Source organism: Aphis gossypii, chromosome X (genome assembly GCF_020184175.1).
Source record: "Aphis gossypii isolate Hap1 chromosome X, ASM2018417v2, whole genome shotgun sequence".
Lineage (NCBI taxonomy): Eukaryota > Metazoa > Arthropoda > Insecta > Hemiptera > Aphididae > Aphis > Aphis gossypii.
In genome coordinates this window covers 63,733,265-63,755,610 of record NC_065533.1, presented here as the reverse complement: position 1 = coordinate 63,755,610, position 22,346 = coordinate 63,733,265, and the positions used below count along the sequence as shown (strand labels likewise).

Sequence of the window (22,346 nt, the reverse complement as noted above, 5' to 3'; positions counted from 1 at the left end):
ATAATAATTCATTTATAGGTTAAACTAAAAATAAAAATAAAATAAAAATAAAAAAAATAAAAATAAAAATATTGAAAGTTAGTATACAAGTGGTATTAATTTCACATTTTTTTTTTTTTTTTAACAAGAACGATAAATTAAAATAAATTAAGTAACTTTTTTTTATATTACATCACTAAATCTTGTAATATCATGTTCGACAATGAATTAAAATGAAATTGTTATAACTCGTACATAAATGAACAATCTTCACTTTGTATATTGCTGTAGCTGAAATCATAATTTTGAATATATTGATTTGTAAATTCGTTTCGTTGACAAGATGATGGTAACCCATTTACGTCAGACTTAATTAACGTATAAGCTCTATCAAACGTTTTTTGGTATGATTCCAATTTTTTCTGTTTTTCAACAATACACAAGTCAATACAATGTTGTAATTGTTTCAAACGATGAAGATCAATATGAGATAATGTTATATAATTATCATTAGAATATAAAACTATAGTAGGGTGACCATAAAAATAAAATAAAAATACGGGACACTTTAGTTACTTAACTAAAAAAAAAAAAAAAAAAGGAAATTCTAATTTTAACTAAATATATTAATAAAAAAAAACAAATTAAATGTATGCTGTATAATAGTTTTTAAGTACAAATAAAATATTAATAAGTATAATATATAATATATACACAAAAGTACAAAAAAAAATTATTTTGATGACGATGGCACGTAAATTTCTTCTTTTGATGTTTTTGTATACTTTTGTGCTGAACCGATTTCATCGAGTAACCTAGTTTCTTTTAATAGAATATAATAAAACTCATTACAAGATAAGTTTTTAAAATGTGTTTTTACAATTATAATTGATTTGATACTTTCAACCAAAAATCGATTTTTTTCATCTGTCCACAACACGTTAATGATTGAAAAAATCCGTTCTACTGCAGCATTTGTACCAGGAATTGCCAAAGAATATTCTACAATTTTTGATATGTTAGTTGTATCAATGTTATGAGCTTTAGTGTATTCAAATATTTCACACCACTTAACTTCTACTTTAGCTGAATTTTTTTGCCATTCATGAATTCGTGATTTAAAAATTTGTTCTACATGACTGAATTCATCAAATAAATTATCTTCATCTAATTTTATGTTAGAATTATTTTGGTTGTTTTCCATAAGAAATTTAATACATTTTTGAACATTTTCCCAAGTAGGACAGTTTATTAGTTGTACCCAACGAAATATTTTCAACTGGTCAAAGTGGCAACCCCATTTTTCTACGTAAGATAAAAAAGTATTATAAAATAGATCAGTACTTTTTTTGAATGAGTTTTCATTATACATATTATTGTTTTTTAAATCATTTAAAAGCGATAAAATATTTGTTGTAAGGAAATTTAGATTTTTTCTATTTTTTATTTTTCCAACCAAAATTTCTAATTCCTCTGCAACTTCACAGGCTGATATTTTATCTCCTTCTATTTTAGTTACAGTATCACAGACAACCTTTAATTGGCTTTGCAAAAAATGAAACCACACTATAGACATAGGATCATTAAAAAATGATTTTAATATTGTAGGACACTTTTCCTGTTTCTCGAAGTATGATTTTAAGCCCGGGTAAATATCAATAATTCTTGTTATTGCAGGTAATAAGGATAACCAACGAGTTTTTACACTTCCAAGAATATTTTTATATTCAACATTTGCATATTCACAAAACTCTTTCAAATGTTCTACTCGAACTGTATAGATATGAAAAAATTGAAAAATTTTGTTAACTATGATTTCTACATCAATAGGTAACACATCAGCACTTGATTGCATAGCGTTGTGCAAAATATGAGCAGCGCAACCTACTCCAAAAATATTCGTTTTTAAATTGTTATTTAAAATTGAAAAAACATTATTTGATCCTTTTCTCAAAACACCTCCAAAGTTAGTATTGCAATTATCTCCAGAAAATGCAACAATTTTATCTGACAACTTATGCTTTTTTAAACTTTCAATTATATAAGTTGATAAAATATTTGCTGTTTCTCCTTTTAAATTTGTTACTTCAAAAACTTTGATTTGTATTCCCGAATTTGGTTTGAAATAACGTATTAAAATTGGTACGATTTGTAGGTTCTTATGGTTAGAAGTATCTATCATAATTGTAGCAAAATTTATATTTTCTATTTCCTTACAAATTTGTTGCATGGCGAAAGGAGCTAACACATTTAAAACAATCGATTCAGCCTTAGTTCTAGCACAAGTAAATTTTTTATTATAGATTTGTTTTAAAAGAGATGATGTGCAGTCCATTGATCGAAATGAGTGATTGTGTACCACGGTATGAAATGCGAATATCCCTTCTTGTGCTGCAGTACGTCTATTTTCGTCAGTGGACCCACTCGGATCAATTTTAAAAAAAAAAGAAGTTACCTTTTCGTGTTTTGATGCAGCTGATAATGCCAGTAAATGTTTTTTTACTTTTGTAACATGTTGTGTGATGTCTGAACGTCCACCATGTTCTATAGAAAACACTGACTTACATATGGTACAAAATATTTTTCCTACTTCGTCAGCATCTTGTAAAAAAGGAAATTCTAATTTTAATTGGGGAGTAAAAACGCACCGTTTTTTGGGCATTTTGAAAAATAAATAAGGTATTATGGTACACTTAATTTTAAATAAGCTTATACTCTACACGTCACTACGTCACTACGATTACACTGTGAATGTCATCGTGAACTCGACACTCCCGTATAAATATTAATAACAAATTATATTTATAATTTTACATAGATATTATAAAATAAAAATAGACATTATATTTGACAACAAACTGGTTGTGGCGGATGGAATATTGTACTTATTTAGTAGACGACGTCACACATCAATATAATAATATTAATAACATTTTGTACGTTATTTATATACCATTAGTATCTATAATCGTTGGTTTAACATTGTCAATAATGATGTGACATTATAAGTCTCTATTTTCAACCCGCAGCAATTATAATAATTTATTGTCAAGAAAAGAATCTAAAAATAATGCTGATAAGTATAGATTAGAATATGATCTATTGAATATTGTAATACAAAACTATCGTAGAATAAAAAAAAAAAAAAAAAAAAAATTATAAATTAACAATAAAGAGAAAAACGGGATTAATACAGGACCTACTTGAAAATACGGGACAAAATGCGTCCCGTATAACTTTTGTCGGGACAACGGGACACAAAGTGGAAAAACGGGACAATCCCGTATAATACGGGACGTATGGTCACCCTAAACTATAGTTGATTGGTTTACATTAACAGAGTAGAAAAAATTATCAGCTATCTTAACACGTTTACAACGAGTATGCAAATTTTCGATAATTGTATTAAAATTGTTTTCGCACATTAACTTACACCACTGATCAAGATCTAACGTTACAACTTTTTTAGTTAATTTACATTCTAATAATATAATAATTGAAATTTGCTTATTAACTAGAAGTCCAACGGTTACACTTTTCTTACTAAAAGGACGAATATCGAACACAGATTTTGATACAACGATTGATGGATTCATATTGATAAAATAAAAAAAAAACAGTAAACAGTATTTTTTTTCTAGAAATATGAATATGATCACTAGACAGCTTAGCTCAAACTAACAAGTTTTGTTTATCCATACATGTTATATACTAAACAAATGTAAGGTTACAAAAGAAAAAAAAAAGAAAAAAAAATGTGAACGTATAGTGTCTAGTTGGATAAACAGTAAAGAGTTATTATACTTACCTACCTAATTCGATAGAACCTGAAACATTTTTTAAAAATCATTAACATATTAAATTTAAATTAGACGCGTTATCCCACTAGGCTATACGTTCACGAGGTATTAAATAAGTTATTAACACATTTAAGTTTATTAAATTCAGATTTTTTTTTATTGAAGTATAAAAAGTTAAATGAACTAAACAACAGTATCATATGACCTTGATCCACAATCACAATCACAAATATCGATTATCTTACCATATTTTTATACTACATTTTCAACAAACTGATTTCCTTTTGATAATAATACAAAAAAACATTTCGGATTCCATCTTGAATGTTCAATCCATGAATTATCTTCTTTTTCCCAACGATGCAATATAATACCGCAGCAAAAACATTCAACAATATCTTTTTTCCCTGAATATATAAAACCGCTTTCAGCTAATGAGTATTTATCTTGAGATGAAGTCAACGGAAATAAATTGAATGTTTTCAATCTTGATATAAATGTAGTGAATTCTGGATATATAGGATATGCATTGTTTCGTACTAACGAAACAAGTGAACAAAAGCTGTTAATAATTTGTTTAAAATTCATTTTTTATAAAAAAAAAAAATAAAAAAAACTTAAATGAATTGAACTTGATTAAAACTAACAGAACCTGATTGAACGATGGTTGAATATTAACTGAACTGTCTGAACTGGAATGAATTCAATAAAACGACTTTTATCTATAATTTATTAAAAAAAATGAAATTACAGTGTAACCTGAATGTTTAACTTACAAGGGAAATAAATAGTGTTGAGGTGTGTATACACTGTTTAAACTTTATGTGTAACAGGGGAAAAAATAATTGGTTAAAGGCGGAAACTATACCTTAAATTTTAAAAATCTCCGCAGTCAAAAGTGCGCAGAACATACATTATGGTTTTTGGGAATCAGTGTTTTTTACTGGTACAGCGGAGAAAAAAAAAGTTTGAGGGGAAAAATCCCCCTTAAAATTTTACAATCTCCGCAGTCAAAAGTGCGCAGAACATACAAATGTATACTACTCTCAGCCTGGTCCCCAGCACCGGATTCATTATTTATTCGTCCGTTAAAATTTCAAATAGCAAATAACCGTCTATAATAACTTTAACGGTCATTTTACGTTTGTCGCTTTTATTAGGAAGTTTGTATTTGGTTCATCTTAACGTAAGTAAAACTTATATTTTTTAATTTTTACCTTAATAATATGTTCTTAAGATGAATTATTGTTTGTAATATATCTTTTTATTCTTATTGTTTATTAGATATTAAATATTTCTTAATAGCATGTGCACTCCTAATTAATAAGTTTTTCGACTAGGAAGTACTACATTTACGTAACTATAGACTCAAATACCACGTTTTTGTAAAACAATTTCAACATAATTATTTATTTGTATTTTGTACATATTTAACAGCTTAATGTAAATCATTATACTTATAAAGTAAATAATTTCCTTATTTTTACAATGTAAATAATATAATACTTTACATGTTACAAATAACATACTTCCAATTTCCATTAGGTGTTAATAAATTTAAAATTAACCCTCATAGCTTTTATAATTTTCATCATCTTAAAAAAACTATTATTATTAATATAATTAGCTTAGCATAAGTTTATCCAACTACATTAAACATTAAATATATTGTCATTTTATTATTTTAAATCAAAAATTATTTTTCATGCTCTGTTGCTCATTATCTTTTTACTTATATTCTTTAATATGTATTAACCAACATTATTATATATATTAATTATTGTTGTTATTATATTGTTTAGACTTTTAATATTTTTATGAACACAGCCAATGGCTTAAAAGTGTCTAACAACTGCAATTTAATTTTGTTTATCTTATAAATTGTTAAACTATAGTTGGGAAATAAATAAATTAATATTATTATTGTTATTTTATATTGATTAATAAAGATCATGATGTATTATTTTAAAACTATCACTGATCACTTAGTTTTTCTGTTGCCACTATCTAAATTAAATACCAGTGCTTTTGGTCATCATTACTTGAACAGATTTCTGCAGATTGATTGTTACAATGTTTAAAATATTCTAATTTTCTATAATCACAGATTTGAAAATACTGAATGCTGCTTACAAAAATCTTCCAAATATATTGAATGCAGTAAACACCATGGATCTTGTTATGATGGTCATTGGTTGATGATAGCTATTTTGATGACATCTTGAAAATTGCAATACTTAACTTAACCATAACTTTGTCTTTTTTATTAAACAGTTACACATATTTTTATGAATATTTTAATAACTATACAGTTATTCTGTTTAGGAAAATTGAATATGTCTGAAAATTGCATGGCAGTTATGGCTGGAAGAATGTGCAATGTTGTTAAGTCAAATATTTATAAAGCATATCAAATAACTTAAAACTTTTTCTTATTAATAATTCATAAATTATTAACTGTGGAAGACACTGAAAATAAGATTAACAATTTATCTCTATTTTTATTACCTAAATTATGTACCTATGTGTTCTAACTGAAATAGCTTCAGTTTATGTAAAGTGAATAATTATTAATGAATTATTTTAAGAGTTGTTAATATTATGTAAATGTAACAAAACAAATAATTATGTAAATTAGATATTTTATCATATCTATGAATGACTGTGATACTAATACAAATTTTTTAATTTATCATATAGCCTGATATATCTGCCATTTACCTGCCACTTACCTACGAGAAAAAAAAAACAGTTTTTTTAAGACTAACTTCTGCGATTTTACTGTAAGTAAAAGAAATAAACGGTTTTTCTCAAGACCAATCTCTGTGACTTGCCTATAAGTATATATAAAAGGTTTTTCTTAAAACCAACCGACTTTATATTTATACATATATTTCTTTTGTTTGTTTAATATTTTTTTAAGTTTTGTTTAGCATAGTAAAATGGCATTGAGAGATCATGACTATGTCATTCCAGCCAATCACGAAGAAGTAGGTGTTCCAAATCTTAACCTCTTCCTACAAGACCACAACTACGCCCAACGTCCTGCCATTCAGATTCAAGAAGAACAAGAAGAAGATCAACAACAGCAACAACAAGAAGATCAACCTCAGGCAGAAGGAGAAGATCAACCACAGGCAGAAGAAGGAGAAGATCAACCACAGGCAGAAGAACAAGAAGATCAGCCACAGGCAGAAGAACAAGAAGAAAATCAGCCACAAGAAGAAGGAGAAGAAGAACAACAACAACAAGCAAGAACATATAGGACAATCCCTGGCATTCGGCTCAACTCAAAATTTTATGTTGATAATTTTGGATATAAATATTATAAAAAAAAGTTACTCATCAATAGAATAACTTTGGTTTGTGAGCGTCAAAAAAATCCCAATCGTCCTATATGTCATGGCTCAGCATCTATCAGTAGAAACGAGATGGACAACCAAATTTTGATTGTAGTTCCACACAATCATGAGCCGAATTAAATTGATTTAAATGTGCCATTCCTGAGGAACGCTAGAGGAAAGAGCTATTGATCGGACAATCACAATCCCATCAATTCGAGGTCTCTATAATAGCGAAATAATTAGGTAAGTTAATTAACTTAATTATTGTGTTGAAATACAAATACATAAATTATGCTAATTATATGATAATCTTTTTTAACTTTTGGTAGGCATCCCCAGGCTGCCATTCGCTATACATTCCTCCAGACACAAGCCAGAACAAAAAGGATGAGACTATCGAGACGCCCACAATTACCTCAGGACATGGACGATCTTGCAGAAATGTTGAGACCCCCGGAATGCAAATTATGCCTTAACATTCCAAATTCCTTCAACTGCCTTTTTCAATCAAGAATTGATTGTAAATGGAGTAACTGTTGGAATTATTTTTGCGAATACTTCGGCAATTGAAAAGTATCGTGAACAGTTGGCTACAGTAGAGATTGTCGGAATAGATGGTACGTATAAGACGCTACCTCAAGTGCCAATGGACTTGCGATCTTTCCTGACATTTCAGATTCTCTACAAAAGTGTAGTAAGCAATTGTTTATAGTTATATTATTTGTTATTACTTATAACTATGCTCTAAATATATATTTTTTTTTTACAATTTAGGCGTTTCCAATGGTCTTTGTCCTTTTGGGGAGTGAGACAGAGGAAACGTATTGTGCGTTATTCGCTGTGATACGCAATATTCTACCTTTGAATTATGATGGAATCCATTTTGTTACTGATTATGAGCGTGCTCTTATGAATGCTGTCCAGCAAATCTTCCCTAACAGTAACTTACTATGCTGTTGGTTCCATTATACCCAGGTAATATAAACAAAAACATTTTGTTGATCATACCTGTCAGATAAATTTAATGATATTTATTTTTAATGTTATAGTCGGTTGTTAGATATTGTCACCGAAAAGTGAATGGTGTCTTGAACTTGGTGAAGAGGCATGATGTAGCAGCTCGTATTTTTAGAATGGTAAATTTGATTTTCTCTTTTACAAGTTAATATTATTGTATTTTAATTATATTTTATATTTCAGGTACTAGCATTGCCTCATCTACCGGCTGAAAGGGGTCATCCGGGGTGCCCTAATTTTTGTATGGAAAATGGATTAAATACGATTGTTAATTATACCTTACAATTTCCCGAAATTAATGAGGTTATGGATCGTTTCCTGATGGACTACATTTACCATTATTGGTTTTTGCAAAATTGGTCCACGATTTTTAAGTGTTTTTGGTCAAGATCGCCGGACCAACAATTACTTAGAATCCTTCCATGCAACGTTGCTCACTCAAATTGGACGCCACCCTAATATTTGGGACTTTCTTCGTGAGTTGTCTTAGTTGTACTGACCATACTATGTTCTCTATGTTGCATTATCCCATAAATGTTTGTGTTATATGTATGTATTATGTGTTTTATGTTTGTGTTATTGTTAGGTACATGTTTAAAATAATCGACAGTGTAACATCAATTCTTAAAAACAAAATTAGTAAGTGTCATCAATATTTGTATTTAATTTAATAAATATTTTTTTCTATTTGCTCTATCTTTTTATTATTGCTTTCATAAGCTTAACGTGGTGTAAAATTTATTTAACACCATTATAGAGATTAGGTTAATATGTAAATAGTAGTTGTGTTGTGAATATTTGTGCTTTGTTAATGGTGTGCATGGTACCATGCTTGTTGATAAATAAGTGTCGCTTTTAAAAGTATCTCTAGCATGGCAAATTATTTTAAATTATCATTATTGTCAAAGATATTATATTTTTAATAATAATATTTATGTTTATTTATATTTTAAACAGAAAGACTGACTATTGTGGAAAATCAGTTCTTTGTAGAATTTCAATAAAGCATCAATAATCTCATGGTAATTGTTTAATTATTATCAATATTTGAATAAACATAATTGCTGTTTTGATTGCGGTTGAATAATGTCAACTGTGTGTATTTATTTTTTTTAGATCAGAGATGGCACTTCCAGATCTGAAAGAGAAAATTCAACAAGGATTATTGCAGAATCTGTACAGCAACTAAACAGAGACGGTGATCTATTGATGTTTTTGAGGAGTACTGGTCACCGAAATGATGGCTATGTTCAACAACAAATTGGAGCCTATCCCTGAGTATGTTGTAAATTTTCTACTTGTCCACTTACGAAAAATAAATAAGCTATGCCATTAATTGTACTTATCACTGTAGAAGGTGTGTTATTGTTGGGTCTGGATCAACTAAACAGCCTATTTCTCATTGACCGATCTATACACACAAACACATATACCTACTCATATACACACCTTACACATCATTACACCACATAGCTCACTAGTATTTGCGCGGCGAACCTAACCACTGCTAGTTGAACTATAACACTATTACACATAAAACATACAGGTCGGTTGGTGTTTGATATGGTGCGTGTTAACATTTTATTGCTACTGGGATACTCAGCGCTTACCATTTTCCCCATGAAACTGTTGAAGAAGTTAAGAAATAAATAATATTTTATATAATAACCTTAAGATCTACTTACTACACATAATGTTATTTAAAATAAATGTATTACTTTTTACAGAAAACATCAATGCGTTGAAGAGTTCAAACAGTGAAGAAACTGAAAAATTCTCAAATATTTTTATTTCACTATCTGATGTTATAAATCGCAAATACCGCATATATCCAGCGAGGGCATCTGAAGCAGTAATAAAGATAAGTTTGTTCAACTATATTAATAAACAATAATTTTACTTGTTGCTTCCTAACATCACATTGTTATATCTCACTACAGTTATCTTATTAATTATGTTTTAGAGAAAACCATTTTTTGGCTCAATGATTGGGAAATCAATGTTATATGGGTTTTGTGTCGCCTATGGATTCAACAAATTATTTATTGCAAACGTGTGGTTTTAAATATGTCAACAAAACAAGATGAACCAAAATTCTTTGGAGGTAAAATAACTTTTGAATAGTTAATATAAATTCATATTATTAATGTTTATACTTCAATTGTAGCAATCTTACGGTACACTATGCCAACCTATTGGTCCAAATGATCAACCTACATCCTTCTTGCAAGTTTACAGACTACTGCTGGTTTATTTAACAATAAAGGCGCCTAAGACGAGAAACTTCCAAATTCTTAAAATATTATGTTACAATGAGGATGAAACAATGTATATTAGTACAAAACAAAAAAGCTGTTAGTTGCTGTAAACATCATCTAACTATTTAAGAACTATATTTCTGTTGAATTATTTTATTTAGTAAAACGTTAAACATTTTTTCAAAAATATAATAGTTATTAAGAGAAAAATTGTATAATTAAGAAGGTATCATACCTATTACATTGTTTTTAAAATATGATTTGGAAATTAAAAAATAATGTTATTTTTATTAATATTAAAAGTGAATGGCCACAAAAAAAACTGTGTTTTAAGTATTATATTATTATATTACTTTTATTATATTAGTAGTACATTTTAAGTATTTTTAGATAACAGTATGAATGTGAATCGCATACTTTTTGTTTCTGAAGGGCTTTTTAATCCCTAACAATTTACAGGTGAACTGACACACGGAAAAAAATATTTGGTAATTGTAGTCAGAATATGACTCCCGCAACCAAGTTTTTTGGTTGCTCTCGTGACGGCCAAATGTTCGGTAGGAGTTACATTTAAATTATTGTTAACTGAGTATTGTAATGACAACAAAATGTTCTGCTGTAGGTACATTATCAGCTTGGTTATTTTCTACCAATATAATTGTTCCTTAAACAGTTTGTTTTGTTGTGTATACCAATAAATTTGTGTTCATAACACATTAATTCGCTATGTCTAATTTCTGTTTTGTACTTTTAAGTATACAGTTTGGTAAAGGCTGAATAATTTTTTTACTTCTCTTACAGAAAATTGTACAGCTTCTACCACAATGCTTGGTGAATTTGACATAGTATGACCTTATAATCATAAGCATCAATGTATGTGTAACACAAAAATTCGTTTAACCTTTACTGATTATTATGTAACAGTTCCATATTTATTCAGTTAAAATTACAATTTTAGATTGTTATTAAACTAAAATTTATAATAAATTAACTTTTAAAAATGTTAATTATAATTAACTCTCTACACCTGGAATTAAGGAATTAAAGAATGAAAAAATAAATGTGTTCATTATATAATGTATCAATATATTTAAAATAAAAAAAACTCAAAATTGTATTTACAAATATGATTGGTTAATTTTTTTTACAATTGATGAATTAGATAAAAGTGCTTAACACAATAAAATTATAATATTATATACATTTAGTAGGTAGTATATATTTATAAATATATTATATATTTATTACCTTTAAATACTACACAAATAAATTCATTACAAAACAATCAACATAAGCAATAACAATACCAATTTGAATTTATGTATATAAATTAATAAATTATGTACAACAAAATATAAATGTAAAATTAACCTGTATAATAAGAAATATAAAATATGACATAAAATAGTAAGCTCCAATGGCCACAACAGTCAGAATTCATTAAAAATATATATATGTATAATATTAATTACAATTTAACCTCTAACTGTTATATAATTTTTTCCATTTGACATGGTACATATGTGATTTGGTATATGTGAAGCCAGCATATTATGCTTAACAAATATGGTTCATTTATCACTTTTTCTACCTCAAAACAATGATAGTGTTCATCAAACATAATAGTATTAAATTTAAAACACTGAAATATTATTAAGTTATTGTAAAAATATATTTTATCTATTATACCAAATTTAGGAAAATCATATTCAACTATATCTAGAGTAAGAATCATTTTAAGCTGATACCGAGTACCTTTAACTGCAACCCATGGACAACTTGTTAATGCGTTTAGAGGCTCAATATTTAAAAACAACTGTAGAAGTTGTACATCAATATCACTTATTACTTTATCACAAGGACCTAATTCTATTTCATTAGATAAAGTTCCTCTAATAAATATGTCATTCAATTGAAGTTGATGTTTTATAGCAAGTGTTTTGCATATATTTCGCCGATTGCTGGATGTGTTAGCAGATATTTTAGATATTCTGTGCTTCGCCTCAAAACGCATAGACCACATAGATATTAAGGGACCAAACTTTTTGATCATAGTATGATAATGTACCATGTAATGGTATTTAGGTTTTAAATCAAATTTGCTATACTTCATATACAAATCATGGTGCTCAGCCACAAGTGTTTGTAATAATTCACTACATTCTATTTGTAATATCGAAGATGTTAACAAATCCAAAATCTGTCTCAACAAAATATAAAGTTCCCAAACACAGTCATTTTTGGGAATAAAATCTCCAATGATTAGACTGAAATAACGAGTAAGTGACATCATTTCTGACGCTGAAAGTCTTATGGTGTTTTTTGAATATGCTCAATATGCAATACAGACGGTTTGTTCCTTTTGTCAGGGCCATAGTTAAAACAAACCAACCTTTCATTAAAAGTTTGTAAGGAGAATAATTGAAGGTGTTGTGTATAGTATAATAACAAAAATGACATATCATATTTACAGACACCTTCTAGCAAGTCATGCATTATGTCAACTCCAACCTGATTCAACACATTAAATCCATGTACATCATGCCATACACATGCTTCTTTGATACCACTATTAGAAACATTGTTTTCAACAACATCAAGATGATATTGTTCTAAATTTCTTAATAAACTTGTATCAGCGTAACACTGTTTTTTAATTTCAAATTTGTTTGATCTACACATACGACATGGATAGTTAGAAGAGAAACTCTCCACAAACCCGGTTATACTGTGTATTCCTAAATTATCCCCTATAATAAGACCTAAATCAAATTTAATATTTCCTTTGAAGTTAACCAAATCAAAATCAATTCTTGTAGTCCGCAAAAAATTTAATTCATTTATAAGAGGTCTAAAGATTACGTTGTTACCAAATTTCTGTCTATCTGAAGAGTGAAATAGTAGTGCTAAGAAAATATTACTAAGAGAAGACTGACGATGAGGTGGTAAACAAGGGATTGACATATAGACAGCCCCAAGTTTGTGAATCCCAGAGTGGCTTCCTAAAGGGTTTCCAATTTCATAATCATCGAAAAAGAGAAAAATAGGTAAAACTATTTGGGACTGATAACTTTTTAGTTTTTCTTGCCATACACTTCCTTGAGTAAAATTCATTAAAACTGAATTATAAAGTCGACACTTATTCATATATTCCAGAGTATCAGTTAAAACATTTTTAAGTTTAAAAAAATTTTGTAAGACATGCCTCATTGGAATAAATTGTTGAGTGCAATTTACTGGAACTAAAGTAAAATCATTATGTTGTAAATTCTCATTCAATCGTTCCCCTACAATATATTCTTGTAGAGGTACATATGTTCCTATTTGGGTATAGTATTTAATTCGTTTATACTCAGTATTGAGATCAGAAAAGGGGTGTTCTATAATATCCAGAATTGAGTTAAAATGATTGAAACATTCAATTGAAATATTACCATTAGAAAGTAATTTAGAAACTCTTCTCTGTAAGGTATGATGTATATTGTCAAAAATAGATGTCATGTCATTTACAACAGTTTGAACAACATTTCTAGGTATTTGAGGGTTTGAATATAGCGATGCTAAAAGTTTGCTTGCATAGTTCTCTTCCAATAAACAATCATTTAATTCTGTGTCTATTATAGATGTAAGCGGTGTTGGTATATCCATATTGTTTGATGTGCATGCATTATTACTACTGTCTGGTGATAAGCTACTTTTGTTAACAGAATCTGTATTGGGTGGTTTCAATAATATAGGAGGCTCATTTATTATATGAGTAGCAAGATGTTTTTTAAAAGAATTTATTAAGTGAAAACTTCTATTGCAGTTTATTTCAGCACAACTATACTCAATAAAATTATGATCTGGGTGACATATTATAAAATGTTTACATAAAAGTTGAATATTTAGTGAAGGTTGATAACATATAAAACAAATAGGCATATTTAAAATAATGTGAATGAAACAATATAAACAGTTCTAATTTATTATTAAATTACTTAACAGAAAGTAAAGGTTTAAAATTAAAATTAAAAGTAGGTAATCACTTATTGTGTTGAGAAGACTCAATAATGCTTAAATCACTTAATAGAGAATTTACACAAACATATTCAGTGTCCCACAATGTTTCAATTTCATAAAACCCTTTTTGAATAAACATCCACACTGGTAGACTTTCATATGGGTACTGGAGGTTTAATGCATGAATTATTTTAAAGCAACAGTCAAGCGCGGTCAAAATAGAATTCATAACATAATATGTATCATCTACCAATATAAAGTATTGTGAAATCTCATTACAATTTGGCCCAACAATAATGATTAGAGGTTGTAGAGTTACGCCTAACTTAGAATACTTATCTTTCCTTCTAGAAACTGTGTCTTGAAGTTCGGTATGAGACTTAATGTGGGTTATGAATCCATCTTTCATTTCCAGTTTAGAAGGCCTCCATGCAGCTTTTCCTTTCTTTCTCTTTGCAGTTATTGGAGACAATAAAAATGGCAAAATCAATAATGCCGCCAAATGAGATGCTTCTTCACTTGCTAAAAATCGTGGGATTAGAAGAAAATACTGGCTTAAAATACTTTCAAAATAGAACAATTGAATAACACAATTAAATTCAACTATACCTGAAGACAGACTTAGGTATTCATTTATTATACATTTGAGTGTATTATCTTTCAAATTACTGGAATTGATTTTACCAAGTTCTAATATTTTGTTTTTATGTAATGGAAAGTTTTCAATGAGAATTTCTTTCTTGTCAGGGTACATGAAATTAAAATCTTCAATCAACTAGAAAATAAAACAATTTATTTGTATTATTATTTAATTTTTTATTATATTATAATAAATCAATATGTAACTAACAAGGTTATAACCCGCAGGCTTTTTGAGAGCTGGAAATTTTTTCATATAATCAGATATTGTGAATAAATCTTTTGTATTTGTATCTAATACATTTTTTAAACGTTTCTGTCTAGTGATGACCCAATATTTTTCTACTAAATTCCATGGATCGGAGGAGTTTTGTAGCCAAGTAATTTGATCATCAACTATTGTAAAAAATAAAACAGTTATTTTCATGAAATATATCATTTATCTACAGACTACTTACCGTCACTGTCTTCCTGTTGTGAGAAGTCTAATAACTCCAATTGGCTGCCCTGTTTCATAATGGAGAATGACTTACCGGGGTCGAAGTTATGATTCCAGCTTTTTTATACTCCCTTCTTCTGTTATTAAAACAATCTAATAGTTTTCCTTTTGCTGCTTTTTTTATGGTTGGACCTAAATAAAAATAAAATTGGTATGTACTATGTAGGAACATTTTTGTTTATAAATTCTTTTATACACTAGGTATATTTACCAAAATTCATATAAGGTATAAAATAGGTACTTATATGTTCCTTGGGGAAGATTTGAACAATTTCTTTTGCTAGAGATAATATCTTGTGTGAATTAATAACCTTTTCTGGGTTATACTGTAGTTCTTTCCTTACAATTAAATTACAGATCTTTCTTCGGCCACTGTTATCCAATAATCCTCTATCTTTATACGTTGCTAGTAGAGCTTTTCCCTCAGTACAACTTTGCAAGTAGTTGTTTAATTCACATTCCTATATACAAATATATTTTATACAATTTTTAAAATCTGTTTAAAAAGGTAACCTTAGAATTTAGAAAAATTAAATTACTTTTTCCAAACTGGGTGACAGATTATGAGGTAGTCCAAATGTTGGTGATAAACTTTCTTTTGGTGTACTTGGTTCAGAGATTAAGAAATTTAATGAGTCCTCATTAGCTGGAGTTGTTGAGTTAGATGTAGATGGTGATGGAATTTCAATCAATAAACTATTAGATTCAAAATTGTTGATATCCTGAAATATTAAAATAATAACAATACCTGTCAGTATTATTTTTAGGAAGGTTGTTATATAAAAGTTATATATTCATACCCAACAGAACTTCATAAAATAGTCTAAGAAAATTAAATTATAAGTTAGGTTATAAGGTAGGTAATAATTAAATTAATATGATCATAAAAATAAAATAATTTATTAAGTTTGAAAATTAAATTAATTTAATTTTAACTTATTATTGCGGCAATGCACACTGGATACTAATTTAATAAATTCTCACATTGTCACAATATTAAAGATTACATTAATTTCATTCATATTTAAATTCTTACCAAACATGCAGAGACCTGATCATTTGTAATATTTAAAACTTTTCTCCATTCTTCTAAATTTGTCATAAATTTAGCTCTATGTCCTATCTTAGGTATTAATTCCTTTACCATATCACCAGTCAACAATGTTAAAGTAGATATGTCTATATATTCTTCTATTAGAAAACAAAGTTGAAAGTACATAGGTAAGCATTAAGCAGTAAGCATTATTCAATAATAATCCAAGTATAAAAAAGTGCAGCAGCTATTTGATCAAACAAACAAATTATAATAGGTACTCAGGCAATCAATAAAACAATTTTTGAAAAACTAAAAATGTAATCCTTAGGTACTCTATGTCTCTATAATTTAATAATAATAAGAGTGAAATTAAAAATTGTAAATAAAAATCAGTTTGTAACAAATATGTCAATGTGAGTAAAACAGTGCAACAAAAATAATTAATATAAATGTATTATAATTTGTTGTTTTAATACAAAAAATATATATATATTCTAACGCTTACCTTTGAATTTGTCAATGTATTCAGAAAGGCCCCAAGTCGTAAGCATATCAGTTACGTCGGAGTCAGCCATTATTGAGTTAAATTGTTATAGCCTATAGGTATCACATAGGTATTCACAAAACGAAAGTGTATTAGTATCAAATATTTAAAACAGTAAAATAATAGAGTATTAATCCGATTGTTGGAGATTACAAAAGATAAAATACATTAACACATGCAATAACACGTGTATCGTACTTACCAACATCCATTAAACTGTATCAATGAAAGATCCGTTATAGGTATAAATACCTTATAATTCAATTACTGTAATTATAATTAAAACTTGCATAGATGTCAGAACTGTAGAAAAATACAGGCTAATATTAAATTATAATAATTAATAAATTAATAACTTTAGTAAGGTTATACACTGAACGCTGCAGGAGAGAGAAGAGTGAGAAGACGGCAAGACGCAAACGCGCGAATAAGCTAAACACGCTGGTCGCTGATAACAAAAACTTTTATAACCGCAGTCGTATAACCGATTGCATTTACCTAAGACGAGGTTATTGTTACCAAACATGGTGCAGTCACCAATTTTTATAGTAGTAACAATGATATAATGTTATATAAATATCATTAAATGATTTGCTGTAGTTACATTTCATTTTAATGTAATAGTTATCAAATACTCCGTATATGTAATACCGAACACAGGCTATGGGAACTTAAAAATGTTGTTGAGATTACAAAAATATTGTAAAATCTTTGTGCGCTGTAGTGTCAGCAGCACATTCGTAAATGGAATAATTCATTTTGTAATTTTAACAAAACAAACTTTTACAAAATATCTTGAGTAATGACAACAGTTCAAGATGATAATTTCTACCTACATTTCTACTGTTGTTGATAAATTTGTGTAGTCGCTACAATAAAACAATTAACATAACAGTTTTGTTATATACAATCCAAATATTTTTTTCCGTGCACATAATGGTATAAAATATGGTTTATAAATACGAATCATTAAACTTTTAAACACATCAATGAAAAGCTTATAAAACATGCTGTGGCCCATATGGATAGCTAACTAAAATAATCAATGTATTGATGAGAATTCTTGTTTCAATTTTTCAATCTTAAGATATAAAAATTAAACTATTTATATATATTTTTTACTATAATCAATTTGAACATTTTTAAGGTTTTGATAAATATTGTCATATTTGAACTTAAGATATTTATAAAAAATTATAAATAAACAACAAAAGTTTTTTTAAAATTTGTAATCTGTGTCTTGGTTCTATTTCAAAAATATTAATGAACATAACAGCTAACAGACTTAATTAATATAATCAGGCTATCTGACCTTTTTGGAAAAATGAAAAACTAATCCTAGTGTAGAATCCCTCAGAGAACAAATCGACCTCTATGCAAAATATTCGTTCGGCCAACGGTTTACCGAGAAAATCGTCATAGATAGTAAGTAGTTAGTAAAGTAAGTTATATGGAAAATTTCAATTACGAGCTGAGTATTTTTAGTAGACTTTTGATAGATTTGAGGCCCTGCTGGCATAATACAGCGTGGACCATTACAAAAATTGAATGTAACAAAACAAATTAATTGGTAAAGTAATTAATGATACTTACCAATGATATCGATTCAATAGGATTTCCTAACTTTTATCTTAATTTGTCTCTCTTGCACATCTGCAGCTGTATCAATGTTTATGTCACGATTCTGTAAATGATTATGACTTATGATTTATATATTGAATGATAATATAATGAATAATTTCTATATGAAAGAATTTTGCAAATTGCATTAAATATTTCCCAAAGGTATAGAATCATTTACAAATAAATTTAAATTTCAACTAATTTTAAGCAACAGTTTGACTAACTATCTAGTGTAAAGCATTGTCATAAATTATAAAATTGTATGATACTATATTTCGGAACTTTGCTAATTTTGACCTCACACATGAATTATCAAAAATATCAAAAAATAGTGTTCAATGAAACTCATATTGGTAACACACATTTTATCCATAACCTTAAATATTGAAGTTATCTTTCCACATTTTAAAACAATTTAAACTTGAATATTCAAAAAAAAACTATATCTGTAATGCCACTGGTGAATCCGTGTTACACAGCACTCATAATTTTGGTTATTGCTAATTTATGTATTGACAAAAGATTATAAGTGCATGTGTGCTCCTTTGTAAACCAATAACATCAAGGCGCTGTTATAGAAATACACGATCATGTAATATACATTAGCATATAAACCATATATAAAACTTAAAAATTGTATTTACTTGCTTAAACCTATATTATGTATTTTAGGTTTAAGGTAAATAGTTACATAAGATACACACATAAAAAATGTATAAATAATAAAATTGTGATTTTATAAATCTTTTAAAAATTATAATGATGAAATAAAAATATATATATTATTTATGGCTTATGTTTGCCATAATACACAAACAAAAAATAAAATAAAATATACATTAAAAAATAAAAAATATAACCATATGATATAAAAAAATTATGAACTGAAGAATACATTGTTGAATAATAGAGATGGGACTTGTTAGCTTGTGTAAGTTTACAACTTAACATTTGTTAGTAAAAAGCTTTTTTCAAAACAGAATAATCTCCTTATTGTCCTGGACAAATGCCCATGTCAATTATTGTATCTTGCTGACTAAAGCTGAAAAAAATAATAAAAAATAATATTAATAAAACTATTCTGAAAATTGCATCAATGTAAAATAGTTACTATAATCAATATTATTCAAATTTTATTAGCAAACATCCTTGTATTATAATGGTGTGCTTATAGAGTATACTTATACTATTTATAATTGTCTATGTGTTATAGAGAAAAGTAAAATCAATAATTATATTATAAATATATAAACTATTTAATATTATGAATTATTAATTCTATGAACATTTAACATTACTATAAAATTGAACAGTCAATAATTACAAATTCTCAAGTAATCAATCCATACCCGATTGTAACTTTGTAAGATAAATAATTATCTTTTCCATATTTCTTTTAAGTTGCTTTAGATGTGAAATAAAAAAAAAAACTTTAAATAAATAATACACCTATTAAAGAAATTGTAACACTATACCAAACTTACATGAATTGAGTAATGTAACTGTTGTAGATAGCATGATTTTAACTTGTTTTTTGCGATGATTTTAATTCTTTGTCTATACATTGCACCTAGAAATAATAACAATGTTATATAAAATAAAATCTACAGAATACACAAATGATGACTAATAACTATGAACGACTTACAAAAACCACATCTAAGGAGAACTGTTTAGATTTGAAATTTGTATACTGTACACTGTAGTGAAATTATTATTCAATTAAACAAAACAAAAAATGTAAAATACTTTAAATACTTAAAAATTAAATCAAAAATATCAAAATTGATAATAATCATTTTTTTCTTTATCATGAAATTAAAAACAATAAAAAATAAATTAATAACCTCAAATATTGGTTAAGATTTGAAATGGTAACCCTCTAAAACTATATACAACCATGGTTATACTAATCTATAATCTATAATAATTGATAAAGCAAATTTTGTATTGTTTTTTGGTTTTTTTTATGCTTTTTGAAAGCTATATATTTAACTACTGGAAGATTTGTTACACTGACCACTTAAATGGAATCCTCATAAATTTCTCTACCGATAAAGTTTTGGGTTCACAATTTCTCGTTCTCTTATGTGTGATTAATATCGTCCGCAAATGGACGACCACAATAATTCTGAATAGAAAACATAATATTTACCCTTATTATTTTGTAATTACTATACCTATTGTTCAGCGTTAAAGGTTTTGAGACTTGTCATAAATTAAGTTATTATGTATGCATAAAAAAATAAACATATAACTGCATAAAACTATAAAATAGTCAAGTACAGAGGTTCAAATTTTAGTCACAATACCATATGCAGCTTGCTTCTGTTAAAATACTAAGTCCTTCATCCACAGCGAACATTCTTATTTACTTATCGTTTGAAAGTTTAAAAGTAAATCTAAGTTGTCGGATAACAAAAATCGTTTTCCTTCATTCAAAACAAATCACCTTAATTACAAATATTGTATTTTAATATAATATAAATACACAAATAGGTAGGTAATCTAGACAATCTAGTATTTTTCGGACAGGTTTCAACTTAGGGGGACCATTGCTTCACCAAACGTTTTGGTTTAGGCTCTTCTAAGACGCATTCCCGAAGTCGAGGGTCTTTGAATACCCCCCCTAGGTGTATTTTTGAAAATGTTCAATTTTTGTACAATGTTTCTGAAACTCGGGAACTGGGTAGTTTGAAGGTCGGTTATCAAATTTGGCGTCTTGTGTCGAGACCGTAGAAGCCGTTTTTCCCTGTAATTTGGGGCTTCAAAAGTTCAAAATTTACATTTTTTTTTTTTTTTGGAATGGGCACTAATATTTGGGCGCAACAAACCGTTTTTGTAATTGAATATGATAGAGGACTTTGCGCCGAATCGATGGGTTCCGAGATCGACGTTATGCGACTTGTGGTTCGGGAGTTATGATTTTTCGTATGTTTTTTGTACTTAGAAAATTACGTAGTAACGTGTTTTTTGGATTTTGAATTTTCGATCGATCACTATGAAACTCGAGATTCTGGTATTTTAGCGTACAAAAATTCAAAAAGGGTCTATGGTCGAAGTACCTACGGCCATTATTTCACCCGTAATCTGAGAAGCAAAAAGTTGAATAACACATAAAGTTATTTTTCGTATAACCATACGTTTCCTTATGGTATACGTCTGTTTAATGTTTTAAGTAATAATTATTTTGTTTATATGCCACTTAAACAACACGTTTTCGTAAAATCTAAATTATAGAACTTACGAAGTATTCAACGGGAATCAATTTTACCTCTTATGCTTTTTGTCCTATCTATGACGGTTTTCCCGGGAAACAGCTGGAAAATGCGATTTTCCGAATTACGAAATTGTCAATTTTCCCGGTAAACCGATGGCCGAACGAACATTTTGCATAGAGGTCGATTTGTTCTCCGAGAGATTCTACACTAGGATCAGTTTTTCATTTTTCCAAAAAGTCATTATTTAAAACTTTTATTTTTTAAAAGCCATTTGACGTATACGATGTTTTTAAAAAACCTAAATAACACGTTTTCGAAAAATCTAAATTATAGAACTTACGAAGTAGTCAACGGGGATCAATTTTATCTCTTATGATTTTTGTC

At 27.9% G+C, this 22,346-nt stretch overlaps 5 protein-coding genes and 1 pseudogene across 6 annotated transcripts in view; 3 read left to right on the top strand and 3 right to left on the bottom strand.

Moving 5' to 3' along the window:
• The window catches only part of LOC126551575 (UPF0746 protein DDB_G0281095-like), a 327,628-nt gene extending 320,346 nt beyond the window's left edge, over nucleotides 1-7,282 (top strand). The window contains exons 1-2 of one of the 2 annotated variants that reach the window (XM_050205339.1): nucleotides 4,947-4,965; nucleotides 5,887-7,282. In XM_050205339.1, the coding sequence (XP_050061296.1) occupies nucleotides 6,722-7,261 (540 nt within the window). In that variant the 5' untranslated portion in view covers nucleotides 4,947-4,965; nucleotides 5,887-6,721 and the 3' untranslated portion in view covers nucleotides 7,262-7,282. Of the gene's footprint in view, nucleotides 1-4,946; nucleotides 4,966-5,886 lie in introns of those variants that run through there. The other variant, XM_050205340.1, reaches the window with a different exon arrangement.
• LOC126552619 (uncharacterized) lies at nucleotides 713-2,641 on the bottom strand. Its single transcript, XM_050207330.1, has 2 exons — nucleotides 2,102-2,641; nucleotides 713-1,147 (listed from the first exon to the last, which is right to left on the bottom strand). Exons 1-2 carry the CDS (start codon nucleotides 2,639-2,641, stop codon nucleotides 713-715), a joined length of 975 nt encoding a protein of 324 aa, XP_050063287.1.
• Nucleotides 7,283-7,581: 299 nt separating the features above from the next.
• On the top strand, nucleotides 7,582-9,418 carry LOC126551578 (uncharacterized; annotated as a pseudogene).
• Nucleotides 9,419-9,818: 400 nt separating this feature from the next.
• Nucleotides 9,819-10,706, top strand: LOC126551579 (uncharacterized). The gene is made up of 3 exons (XM_050205343.1): nucleotides 9,819-10,005; nucleotides 10,104-10,244; nucleotides 10,308-10,706. The coding sequence occupies exons 1-3, from the start codon at nucleotides 9,834-9,836 to the stop codon at nucleotides 10,346-10,348; spliced, it is 354 nt and encodes a 117-aa protein (XP_050061300.1). The 5' UTR covers nucleotides 9,819-9,833; the 3' UTR covers nucleotides 10,349-10,706.
• Nucleotides 10,707-12,708: 2,002 nt separating this feature from the next.
• LOC114133017 (uncharacterized) lies at nucleotides 12,709-14,046 on the bottom strand. The gene has a single exon (XM_027998633.2). It carries the CDS (start codon nucleotides 14,044-14,046, stop codon nucleotides 12,709-12,711), a length of 1,338 nt encoding a protein of 445 aa, XP_027854434.2.
• A 376-nt stretch (nucleotides 14,047-14,422) lies between these two features.
• Nucleotides 14,423-17,167, bottom strand: LOC114133018 (uncharacterized). The gene is made up of 7 exons (XM_027998634.2): nucleotides 17,080-17,167; nucleotides 16,078-16,260; nucleotides 15,750-15,999; nucleotides 15,498-15,670; nucleotides 15,251-15,435; nucleotides 15,010-15,175; nucleotides 14,423-14,922 (listed from the first exon to the last, which is right to left on the bottom strand). The coding sequence occupies exons 4-7, from the start codon at nucleotides 15,553-15,555 to the stop codon at nucleotides 14,423-14,425; spliced, it is 909 nt and encodes a 302-aa protein (XP_027854435.2). The 5' UTR covers nucleotides 15,556-15,670; nucleotides 15,750-15,999; nucleotides 16,078-16,260; nucleotides 17,080-17,167.
• Between the last annotated feature and the right edge of the window lie 5,179 nt (nucleotides 17,168-22,346).